Consider the following 13,441-nt stretch of genomic DNA (forward strand, 5'->3'; position numbering starts at 1 on the left):
TTCCTAAAAGTCTGAATACCAAAACCACTGAATGCTCTCAAGGCCTAATCAGAAATTTGGAAAGATTAGTAGGGAATGCATATCCTTGCATTCTGTTTGCCTACTAAGAAAGACAAATGATCAGTTCACCATCATAATATGCCTGCCTTATTCCAAGATTTCTGTATTTTCATTCCTCTTTTCTTCTGCTCCTGTCCCACCCTTAAAAGGGCCTTTGAAATTGTTCTGCACCTCGATTTAAAGGAATAAATTTAGGTATAACTAAGCAATCCTCATCACATGTGGTGCAGTGATCAATTCTGCAGTCACAACTTTTTAAACAAATGATACAATTACCTGAATGGAGGGATGAAAAATTATGAATGCTGAATTTTGTAATAGCACAAAGATGGGATGGAAAGTCAGTCAAGAAGAGGACACGAGGAGAGTCCAGAAAATTAACAAATTAAAGATTAGTGTGGGAGAATTGGGCTCCAATTCATGGCAAATTGGCACCAGTATTGGGGAAGGCAGGAACTGTTGAAAGGGATGGGCACCATCTGAACCACGATTGCATAATGAGGATGGTGGACAGGTCTTTAAAATAAATAGTAGGAGGTTGGGTTCAACAGATTGGTGAGGGATGGGTAAAGTAAAAGAGAAGAGTGTGGGTAAAGTAAAAGCAAAAGTTTAAAAAAGGGAAAGTAAGAGTCGAGACAGCGTCAGCACCAGAACTAATGTTAGAGGGGAGCATTAGCATCTTTCTCATACAAATGGAGGGTACAATAGTTTGGTCTAAAACCAGTGTTTTATGCCAAACAAAGGAAACTACAATGGGATGAGGGAGGAGTTAGCCAGGGTAGACTGGGAACCAGGCTATATGGAGGGACAGTTGAGAACAGTGGAAGACTTTCAAGAACAGTAAAGGTGAGGACAGCCAGACCTGGATAACTAAGGAAATAAAGGAAGGCATCAGACTTCTTCAGAGGATGATGGATATATGGAACAAGCTACCAGAGAAAGTGGCAGAAGTAGAGACAAATGTAATGTTCAAAAAAGCATTCAGAAAACTACATGGATAGGAAAGGTTCAGGAAGATATGAGCCAAATTCAATAAACCTAGCATGGACAAGTTCGGCCGAAGGCCCCTTTTCCACGTTGTGGAGCTCTACGACATGCATACATCTGCTGCTGTTCTGAAATTTTTCACGTTCTTTTATTCTACCACCACCAAGTCATCATCAGTAACTGAAGTTCCCTGCCATTAGTTTTTCATACAAAATCTCAACCCTGCTCTCGCAATATTTAGGGTATCTTGTAAATAACCAACGTAACTATTTTCTGCTCCATTGGATTAAGCAAACAGATTTAGTCTCGTATCCTTCCATTTTAGAGATGATATTGAAATATAATTTGACCTGTTTATAGGAATATTTTTTTTAAATATATTACAGAATAGAATTGCTTATACTCAGAAAGATACATATCTGTTTGACCCGTTAAATAACAAATTTGCAACAATTTCAAATTCATGCTTCCTGAAACAAGATCACCAGTATAAGATAACTTACTAGTTCGAGAGCCTTGAGTGGTACAATTTTCTTTTGATCAGGAGTATTGGAGAGATCGATAAGTGGATGATCTTCACCTTTTCTATTTTTTGAATTAATTTCAATCAGAAGATTCTAAATAGGTAAAAATAATAACATGAAAATGAAACATAAAATGTCCATTTGGCAAACAACTATTTCAATAGACTAAACAGTTACAGATTATTCCATTTTATCAATCAATGCATCAACTCCAAATCAACAAAGTGTTTAAAAACAGTTAACAATCAATAGTTAATAAAACTTAAATTTGACTAACTTTTGTTTGTCTAACTACATTGTAAACTTTTGTTGTAGTTAGTATGCAACCCTACCTCTTTGATTTGCATCTCAAAGGCACACTCTTTGACTTCCTCTTGGTTTGTGGTCTGTGGTTTATGAGGAGAGAAATCCAGAATGCAAGGTACCAGGGGAAGAGACATCTCATCTTCAGAGGAATTTGGAGAACTGAGAACCCGTGGCTTCTCCAACAATTTTTGCTTATTACTGAGGAGAAAAAGAGTTAACAGGTTGCCAAGAAGGAACCAGTGAATGCTACACCCAGAGTTCACAACCATCCATGCCAATAAATATTCAGATAGAAAACTAATATCCAATTCAACAAATCATTGCATTACTCCGTGGAGAAAGCAAAAATTATGCTAAAGTCTCCAACTTTTCTATTGTTAACATTTCGAAGATGTTTTACAAAATGGCTAAAAGTCCAGCCAAATATTTATGACAGTGAACTGCATGCTGGGGTTTTAACAAAAAAGGAAAATATAGAATTTAACTTATACAAAGATGTGATAACCTACAAATATTTCCAAGTTGAAGTAAAACTTGGAGGAATTATAGACGGCCTAATAGTGAGAATTGGTGGAGCAAATCTATAGAGAGATAGCAGACTGATTGAAGAAGCAGAAGATTTTAACTTTCCAAATATTGACTAGGACTGCCATGCTGTGAAAGGGCTGGACGGCTTGGACTTTGTGTAATGTGTTCAGGAAAGTTTTCCAAATCAATACATGGAGGTACCAACAAGAGAGGATGCAGTTCTTCATCTCCTATTAGGGATAAAGACAGGTCAGGTGACATGCAAGTGTAGGCAAACATTTTGGGTCCAATGACCATATCATTAGCTTCAACTTAATAATGGAAAAAGAGAAGTCTGGACCTCGCTTTGGGATTCTAAATTGGAAGAAGGCAAATTTTGTGGAAATGAGAAAGCATCAAAGAAGAGCGGACTGAGATACGTTATTTTCTGGTAAGGGCACGTTAAGTAAGTGCATGGCTTTCAAAGGCAAAACTTTGAGAGTGCAGAGTTTGCATGTTCCTGTTAGGATTAAGGGCCAAGGGATATTTGCCATCTGGTTAAGAAGAGGAGAGCGCTGTACAGCAAGTATAGGCAACAAGGAGCTAATGAGGTACTTGAAGAGTAATGAAAATGCAAGAAAATACTCAAGGAAATCAGGAAGGCAAAAAGAAGACATGGGTTGCTTTAGCAGATAATGTAAATGTAAACCCAAAGGATTTCTACAAGTACAGTATATTAAAAATAAAAGGATAGTAAGGGACAAAATTGGTCCCCTAGAGGATTAGAGTGATCAACTATGTGTAGAGCCATATGCAAAATATCTTAAATAGCTTTTTTGCATCAGTATTTACTCAGGAACCTGACAGAGTGCATTAGGAAGGGAAACACAGAAGTGTCATGGAACAGATGAAGATTGAGGAAGAGGAGGCGCTTGCTTCTTTACAGTGAATAAAGGTAGATAAATCCCCCAAGTCAGATATGACATTCCTTCGGACCTTGAGGGCAACTCATGTAAAAATTACAGGAGCCCTGGCAGATATATTCAAAATGTCCTTAGCCACAGGTGAGGTGCTTGAGGATTGGAGGGTAGCTTATGTTGCCCCATTGTTTAGTAGTGGGTGAATTATTGGAAGGATTTCTGAGAGACAGGATATATAGGTATTTGGACAGCCATGGGCTGATTAAGGACAGTCAGCATGGCTTTACGTAGGGTAGGTTGTGTTTAACATATCTTGTAGAGTTTTTTTTAGGAGGTTACCAAGAAGGTAGATCGTGTTATATGGCGAGCTCTCCAATGGCCACCGTGACAGAGGTGCACCAAAGAAAAGGTACAAGGACTGCCTAAAGAAATCTCTTGGTGCCTGCCACATTGACCACCGCCAGTGGGCTGATATCGCCTCAAACCGTGCATCTTGGCGCCTCACAGTTTGGCGGGCAGCAACCTCCTTTGAAGAAGACCGCAGAGCCCACCTCACTGACAAAAGGCAAAGGAGGCAAAACCCAACACCCAACCACAAGCAACCAATTTTCCCCTGCAGCCGCTGCAACCGTGTCTGCCTGTCCCACATCGGACTTGTCAGCCACAAACGAGCCTGCAGCTGACGTGGACTTTTACCCCCTCCATAAATCTTCGTCCGCGAAGCCAAGCCAAAGAAAGAGATGAAGGAAAAGCTATATAGATGTTTTCCCTCATGGACTTTACTAAAGTTTTTGCCAAGGTCCCACATGTGAAGTTAGTTCAGAAAGTTAAGACACTAGGTATCTATGGAGAGGTTGTAAACTGGATTTGAAATTGGCTGTGTGGGAGAAAACAGAGAGTGATAGTGGATGGTTGCTTCTCAGTCTGGAGGCCTGTGACTAATGGTGTGCTTCAGGGACCATTGTTGATTGTTATCTATATTAGTGATCTGGATGATAATGTGGTAAATTGGATCAGCAAGTTTGCTGATTACACAAAGATAGAAGACATTGTGGACAGCGAGGAAGATTTTCAAACCTTGCAGAGGGATCGGGACCAACTGTGAGAATGGACCAAAAAAAATGGCAGATCGAGTTTAATGCAGACAAGTGTGAAGTGTTGCATTTTGGAAGGGCAAACCAAAGTAGGAAATGCACAGTAAATGGTAGGGCACTGAGGAGTGTGAAGGAACAAAGGAATTTTGGAATGCAGATACACTGTTCCCCGAAGGTAACATCGCAGGTGGACAGGGTTGTAAAGAAAGCTTTCGGCATCTTAGCCTTATACATCAAAGTATTGAGTGTAGGAGTTGGGATGTTAAAATACATTAGTGAGCCAAATTTGGAATATTGTGGGCAGTTCTGGTTGCCTAGTTTCATGAAGGATATCAATAAGATTGAAAGAGTGCAGAGATTTACTAGGATGATGCCAGGTCTTCAGGAGTTGAGTTACAGAGAAAAAATAAACAGGTTAGGACTATATTCATTGGAGGAAAGAACAAGGGGAGATTTGATAAACGTTTACAAGATCATGAGAGGTAGAGACAGAGAGGAAGCGAGAGGTCAGTTTTAAGCTGAGAAAGAAAAGGTTTATGGAGAACATTAGGGGAAGTTCTTCAGAGTGGTGTGAGTGTGGGATGAGCTGCCATCTGATGTGGTGAAATGTGGGCTCAATCTTAAGTTTTAAGAATAAATTGGATGGATACATGGAAGGGGAGCAGATCAACAGTCAAGAAGGGCCAAATTGCTTGTCTTCTGTGCTGTAGCATTCTATTGTTTCTATGGAAACCATGTTACATCGAGCAAACAAATGGCTGAAGTTTTTTTCTCACCCTGCCAAAATTGCACGACTGGCCGACATACTACGATTTCGATTTGACGTGGATTGCTGCGCCGACGACCCAGGCCTTGGTTGTGTTCGAGGAGTGAATGTTGGAATACTTGACAATCGACGATTTAATGGCGTCGGTAAGCCAGATAATTGTCTTGTGTCAGGTGTCATTGAAACTCTTCTGTTTGAAAGATTAGCAGTTTGCAGCATTCCTCTAGGAAGAGGTTTGTTTGGAGTAGTAGCTACTGTACCTCTGATGAAGAGTCAATGAAATTAGCACATTTTCAACCAAAGAATCCACAACATTATGAAAATTATTTGTACCTATTAGCGACAAGAAAAACAATTCTACAATCTGAAAGGAAAAAGTTTAAAAAATTGAAACCTGCTACTTAAAAGTTGGTTGTCGGGTCATATTTTTTCTGGGACTTGAGATAGTGACAGAGCAGTGAGATAGGTTGTACCAGAAAAGTGAGTTTATATCCTCTCATGCGGAGAGTTGTGGGTGCCTGGAATGCCTTGTCAGGGATGGCGGTGGAGGCTGAAACCTGAGTGGCATTTAAGGCTCAGACAGGTACATGGATGGAAGAAAAATAGAGGGTTCCAGAGTAGGAAGGGTTTAGTACTCTTTAAAAAAAAAAGGAATATATGGGTCAGCACAACATTGAGGGCCAAAGGCCCTGCACTGTGCTGTAGTGTTCGACGTTCAATATTAAGCAGAATGAACACAGGCAAGCTTCAGGTATGCACTGGATTATCCATGCATTTCCAACATCACTCATTTCAGTACCTTTATCCATACCAAGTAACAAGAATGAGGAAAGCTCCATCCTATTCCAAAAAAAAGGAAGAAACTTGATAGCTAATTGTAACTAAGTGCAAAGGCACAAACATTTATTATGGAAAGGCAATGAAGCTCAGATGCAATGCAACTGGATAAAACAACGCAATAGGTTAATTTACTTATTGATAAATAAACTTTAGAAAGAAGTATTTGTATACACAGATCATCCACAAATATTTAATCTAATAATATACTTGTATTGGTATTCTATTATCAATAGAATCAGATGCAATTACCTTTCAAATGTATTGCACACCGAAGGCTTCTTTGGTTGAGTTTTGTTTGGTCTTGCAGTTCCAGGTGAAGATACTTAATGGAATATAAAATTTTTAAAAAGATAAAAGATTAGTTAGGACCAATGAATCATCCTTCAAAAAACTTTATTTGAGAGTGCACTTTCCCCAAACATAATTACCCAATAGTTTATAAAGTAATAATGTTGACTAGTTTGTGTGCACATAAATTGTACAAAAGTAGATCTTGGAACCATAGAACATTACAGCAAAGAAACAGGCCTCTTTGGCCCGTCTAGTCTGTGCCAAACGATTTTTTCTGCCTAGTACCACTGTCCTGCATCCAGTCCAAAGCCCTGCATACCTACCCAATCCATGTACCTGTTCAAATTTTTCTTAAATGTTACAACAAAGACCACATTCACCATTTCAGCTGGCAGCTCATTCTACACTCCCACAACTCTGTGTGAAGAGTTTTCCCTTATTACCCCTAAACCTTTCCCTTTTCACCCTTAACCCATGTCCTCTGCTTTGTATCTCACCTACCCTCAGTGGAAAAAGCCTACCTATACTTACTCTTTCTATCCCACTCATAATTTTAAATACCTCATTCTTCTACGCTCCAAGGAATAAAGTCCTAACCTGTTTAACCTTTCCCTGTAACTCAGTTCCTGAAGTCTGGGCAACATCCTGGCAAATATTCTCTGCACTCTTTCTATCCTATTGATATCTTTCGTGTTGTTAGGTGACCAAAACCACACACAATATTCCAAATGTGGCCTCACCAACATCTTATACAACTTTACCATAACATTACAACTCCTGTACTCAATACTTTGATTTATGAAGGCCAATATGCCAAAAGCTCTCTCTACAATGCTGTGATGCCACTTTCAGGAAATTACTGTATCTATATTTCCAGATCCCTCTGTTCCACAGTACTCCTCAGTGCCCTATTTACTGTGCATCTCCTTTCTTGGTCTATCCTTCCAAATTGCGACATCTCACACTTGTCTGCATTAAATTCCATCCGCCATTTTTCAACCCATTTTCGTCTGAAAGTTTTGAAAACCTTCTTCGCTGTCCACAACACCTCCAATCTTAGTGCTACTGAGCAAACTTGCTGATCCAATTTACCACACCCAGATCATTGATATAGATGACACATAACAATGATCCCAGCACTGATTCCTGTGATACACCACTAGTCACAATCCTCCAGTCTGTGAAGCAAACATCCACCAGTACTCACTGGCTTCTCCCGTCCAGCCATCCTCGAATCCAGTTCACCATGAATACCAAGTGTCTGAACTGTCCTGAATATAATCCACAGTCTTTCCTTCATCAACTTTCCTGGTACCTTCTTGAAAAACTAAGATTGGATAAACACAACCTACCATGCACAAGGCTATGTTGACTAACCCTAATCATTTTCTGGTTATCCAAATAATTGTATATCTGATCTCTTAGAAAACCTTCCAATCATTTACTTACTACTGATGTCAGACTCAGCAGCCTATAATTTCCAGGAGTACTTTTGGAGCAATTTTTTTTTAAACAATATGAGCCACCCTTGAATCCACCCACACCATACCCGTGGTTAAGGACATGTTAAATATTTTGTCCAGAGCCCCTGCAATTTCTACAACACTAGTCTCCCTCAAGATCAGAGAATACCTTGTCAGGCCCTGGGGATTTGTCCACCATTGTTTGCTTTAAGGCAGCAAGCACCTTCCTTGTTTAATCTGTATCGGTTCCATGATCTCACTGCTTGCTTTCCTTACTTCTCTCAAATATGCCAGTTTCTGAATGAATACTGATGAGAAATTTTTTTTAAGGTATCTCCCATCTCTTTTGGCTCCATACATAGCCAACCACGCTGATCTTCAAGGGGACCAATTTTCTCCTTTACTATCCTTTTGCTCTTAATTGTAGAAACCCTTAGGATTTTCCTTTACACTGTCTGCCAAAGCAACCTCGTGCCTTCTTTTAGCCTTCCCAATGTTTCTCCTGTATTTCAAGTACGTCATTTGTTCTGTGTTGCCTTATACCTGCTGTACACCTCTTCTTCCAAACTAGATCTCTAATATCCCTCGAAAACCAAGGTTCCTTATACCTCTTAGCCTTGCCTTTAATCCTGACAGCAACATACCAATTGAAAATTTCACATTTGAAGGTCTTCCACTTGCGTCACATATCCTTGCCCGAAAACAACTTATCCCAATCCAGGCATTCTAGATCCTTTTGCATTTCCACAAAATTGGCTTTTCTCAAATTTAGAATCTTAACCTGAGCCCCAGACCTGTTGTTCTCCATAATTAACTTGGAACTAATGGCATGATCATCAGTGGACCCAAAATGTTTCCCTACACATACCTCTGTCGCTTGTCCCGTCTCAAACCTTAATAAGTGATCCCGTATTGCACTCTCTCTAGTTGGTACCTCTATATATTCATTTTAGAAAGCTTCCCTGAACATATTTGGCAATCTCCAAGACATCCACCCCTTTTACTTTATGGGTGTCCTAGTGAATACGTGGAAAGTTAAAATCAGCTGCTGCTATTTCTCTACAGATTTGCACCTTCAATTTACATTACTGAGTGTCTACAACCCTACGATTGTAGTCATACCTTACCCATTCCTCAACTCCACCCATATAGCCTTGGTAGATGAGCCCTCTAGTCTGTTCTGCCCGAGTACAGCTATGATGTTTTCCCTGATGAGCAATGCCTCTCCTCCCCTTTCATTCCCCCCCCCCCCCCACCAAATCGCATAATATGTGTGGAAACAAAATACTTAAGCTATCTACCAGAAACAGCACATTGGCAAAATTCAGATGCAAGTTCATTGTTATACAGAAGGAAACTATTTTGGTAATAACAGTAATGTAGTTAGGAGTGGAATTATTCTTCTCATTTATCTTCTTCTGTGTGAACTTTTCATTCAACTACTTGTACTTTTAACACTGAACATCTAAGCAGTGACTTCTACTTGTGATACACAATTATTCAACACAGTTGAGATTGAAAAAAAACCCAGCCTCAAGGTAGATGAGATTCCTAATTATCCAAGTTTTCATTAATTCAAATAATTGTTTACCATTGAACTTCTGTGGAGCTCGTAAAAATGGTTTTGCCTTTGACCATGTATCTTGTCCATTTATAGCTTTACTTGATTTGACTGGTACATCAACCTTCTTTGTAGTCGTGGAGTTAATTCTCCCCAAGCCTTGATTTGATGCAGTCTGTGTCCCTTGCCTTGTCATTTTTCCAGGCGTGGAAAGTTTGGATAGATTTGCTGGTTTCAGTAATTGTGTGTTTGGAGCGGTGGCTGCACATGTAGAATTTGATAGCTTGGTTTTTGGTGCAGCAACTCTGGTTCCATTCTTGGGGGCTTGCAAGTTTGACATGTTCAAGGGCATGTTTAGTGATGACGCTACCAAAACAACCACATACAGGTACTTTAAAAACAAGGATTAAAACAAAAGTGCAAGTGCTGAAAGTCTGCAATATAAACAGAAAATGAGTCAGAGCTCGACAATTCATCAACTAAGCTAGTCCCAATTGCCTGCATTTGTTCCATGTCTGTCTTTAAAAATTTTTCCCCTCATAAATATACATCAAAATTTTCCATTTTAAAAATATATAAAAACCATAATATAAATATAGTTAAAAAAAAACAACAGCCCTTATCCTCTCCCCCCGCCCCCACCCCCCCCCCCCCTTCACAGTATAAATCTGAACACCATCAGATCTTATAGTTGAGTATAAAAAGAAAATATTCATTGGGGAGGTCATGTATTTATTCTTTTTTTAAATAATAGCATGTATTATTATCTTTATTATTGTTATATTTGGGCCCCTATATAATCCAAATACGGTTGCCATATTTTTATAAATATGTCATACTTGTTCTTTAGATTATATGTGATTTCCCCCCCCACCCCCCATAGATATACAATTGTTCACCTGTCTTCCATTGTGCTAGCTGTAGAGGGGAGTCGGATTTCCAAGTAATTGCAATACATTTCTTAGCTACAGCTAAAGCTACCTAAACAAATTGGAATTTAGTTAGTTTATTACTTATTTCAATAAAGTTGCCATCTGTAAAGGCCACTGGCTTCTTTGACTACCTCTGAGGTAGGTCAGGGACCCACTTTGATTCCTTGTTGGTATTTCAGTAATATCCTGCCAGAAAGGTCTCACCTTCACACACGACCACGTAGCACGTACAAACATTCCTATTTCTGCTCCACATCTAAAACACATCTCCAATATTTCTGATTTTCCAGTGTCATTTTCTCCCCCTTTCCCCCCTCCCTTCCTTCCCTCCTTCCCATCCACTAAACGTTCAACATATACAATACATTAAACCCATTAAACAATGTCATCACACAATGAAAATTAACAAGAAAATTATGTCATCTACTTTTACATACTGGGTCAGTTAATTTCATCTTCTTCTCATTCTGTCATTTTAGGTGGTGGAGGTCCGCAGTAGGACCTCTCTGTTGTGTTCCATGTACGGTTTCCAAATTTGTTCGAATACTGTGATGTTATTTCTTAAATTATATGTTCAAATTGCATTTCACATGTCCAAATTGCATGTACTGTTGTTCCCGTTTCCTTCTTACAGCAAAAACATCTGATACTGTTGGGTCCCATTTATTTAACTTTTGGGGCGTGGTGTATAGCCTGTGTAACCAATTATACTGTATCATGCGTAACCTCATGTTTATTATATTTCTCATAGTTCCAGAGCATAGCTTTTCCCATGTTTTCTTCTTTATCTTTATGTTTAGATCTTGTTCCCACTTTTGTTTGGGTTTACAGCTTATTTCATCGTTCTCTTTCTCTTTCAGTTTGATGTACATGTTTGTTATAAATCTTTTAATTATCATTGTGTCTGTAATAACATTTTCAAAGATGCCTCCTTCTGGTAACCTCAGCCTGCTTCCCAATTTGTCCTTCAAGTAGGTTTTCAGTTGGTGGTATGCAAACAATGTACCGTGAATTATACCATATTTGTACTTCATTTGTTCAAAAGATAATAATTTATTTCCCGAAAAACAATTTTCTATTCTTTTGATCCCTTTTCTCTCCCATTCTCTAAAGGAAAGGTTATCTATTGTGAAAGGGATTAGTTGATTTTGCGTCAATATTAATTTTGGTAATTGATAATTTGTTTTTTTCCTTTCTACGTGAATCTTCTTCCAAATGTTGAGCAGATGGTGCAGTACTGGTGAATTCCTATGTTACACCAGCTTTTCATCCCACTTATATAGTATATGTTCAGGTACCTTCTCCTTACGTACAACAAACATATCTTATTCCTTTGTCATACCATGAATTCAATATTTTGTAACAGTAGTATATTTTTACATAATGGTGTCCTGATACATTCATTTATTTCTTGCCATATTCTAATCATATGTATTAAAATAGGATTATCTGTTTTTTTTGTCAATTTATAAATAAAGTCCTTCATTGTCCTCTTATTGAGTTCAGTCCCATTTGATCCACAAGGGGGGGATGTTTTCTTCAAAGAAAGATGATAGAAATCTTGCTTGTTCTGATAAATAATACTTAAAATCTGGAAGACTAAGTCCTTGCAATTTATAATCCCATGTTAATTTTTCCAGTGCAATTCTTGGTAATTTGCTATTTCATAGGAATTGTCTTATATAATTATGTAATAATTTAAAGAAATTTTTACTTAGTGCAATAGGCAACGATTGAAAGAAATACTGTAGTCTTGGCATTATCTTCATTTTTATACAATTTATTCTTAACCCGCTAAAGTAATCTGCAGATCCTTCCATTTCTGTAAATCTTGTTCTATTTTTTCCAGCAGAGGGGTATAATTAATCTTATATAAATTCTGTAAATGATTACCTATCATTATTCCTAAGTATTTAATTTCATCTTTCTTCCATTTAGATCTACTACCTTTTTGGTATCTTTCATAATCAAAGATCTGTAATGGCATTATTTCACTTTTATCCATATTTATTTTATATCCTGATATTCTTCCATATTTTTCTAATATTATCAAAGATTCAGCTGGGTCAGATATCAGCAAATAAACTAACTTTATGTTCTTCTTGTCCATCTTTGAAGCCATTAATATCCTGATCCTTCCTATCACCTCTACCAATGGTTCAATAGCTAGGAAAAATAATGCTCTACTCAAGGGAAAAATAGATGACATCTGAAAATTATTTATAATTTCAGCTTGTGGCTTATGATAGAGCTTTTTCCTCAAATTTATAAATTTTCTACCTATCCCATGTCCAGATGTCTTTTGAACAATACAAAATTCAATAGCATTGGCAATGCAGGATCAACAATGTGGGTAGGTTTGTGGCTGGGGTACTTCAATTTTAGATTCTTGTGACAAGTAAAACATACCAAAAAACTGTTATATTCATGGAGGGATTGCCTGTTGTAGGTCATTGCAACCTTAATATTATTGCCAGTGGCCATCGTGGGGTTTTTTTGCTATCTGTGGAAAATACACACTTTGAACTTTTGCAAAATATAAGAGAGCTTAATGCACATCACTATATACTGTAAATAGAAGTTGTCAGACTTGGGCTACACAACTGAAGTCACACACAAAATGGTCCTTGAGTACATCAGAAGAACTGGCAAATTCACATTTATAAAATCAATAAATAGGAATCTTGAAGTCATTTCTTTCCTTTAAGATTTCTCCTACAAGGCCATCTAGTTTCAACATCAAGGCAGGAGTCAGTACTTTCAAGTGAAAGTAACTTGAGTTTTCATTGTCAATTTACAGAAGCCAATGAAACAAAACCTCCCTGCAATGGCTTGTGCTCCCTTATACACACATCAGATTCCATTTTTTTTTTAAGTCAAACAAAATTAATGTTAAAATCAGTTGACAAGCAAATCACAAATTTAAAAAAGCTGCAAAACTGAAACATCAACTTACATCGGCCAACAGGTGGAGAAGTGCGATGATTAGAATGGAGACTGGATGTAGATAATGAAGTTCGATTGAGAGAATGTCCTGCCACACCAGCATCATTCTTCCTTATGGAACTTGAAGCCTTAAGTCCAGATGGTTTGTGTATGCAGAGCTGCAGTTAAAAATAAACTCCCTTCAGATGGATCGACTACAAAAGATTTTCTTCTTAACCAGATTATTCAGTTTCCTTTGTGCTGC

At 38.1% G+C, this 13,441-nt stretch overlaps 1 protein-coding gene across 5 annotated transcripts in view; it reads right to left on the reverse strand.

Annotated features, from left to right (window-relative positions):
• Positions 1–13,441, reverse strand: part of gtse1 (G-2 and S-phase expressed 1) — a 29,581-nt gene that overhangs the window by 857 nt on the left and 15,283 nt on the right. For all 5 annotated transcript variants that reach the window (XM_069907923.1, XM_069907924.1, XM_069907921.1 and 2 more), the window contains exons 5-10: positions 13,208–13,355; positions 9,350–9,685; positions 6,254–6,326; positions 5,175–5,426; positions 1,904–2,075; positions 1,551–1,664 (exon numbers count right to left, since the gene is read on the reverse strand). In XM_069907923.1, the coding sequence (XP_069764024.1) occupies positions 1,551–1,664; positions 1,904–2,075; positions 5,175–5,426; positions 6,254–6,326; positions 9,350–9,685; positions 13,208–13,355 (1,095 nt within the window). The remainder of the gene's footprint in view (positions 1–1,550; positions 1,665–1,903; positions 2,076–5,174; positions 5,427–6,253; positions 6,327–9,349; positions 9,686–13,207; positions 13,356–13,441) is intronic.

Source organism: Narcine bancroftii, chromosome 13, assembly GCF_036971445.1.
Source record: "Narcine bancroftii isolate sNarBan1 chromosome 13, sNarBan1.hap1, whole genome shotgun sequence".
NCBI lineage: Eukaryota > Metazoa > Chordata > Chondrichthyes > Torpediniformes > Narcinidae > Narcine > Narcine bancroftii.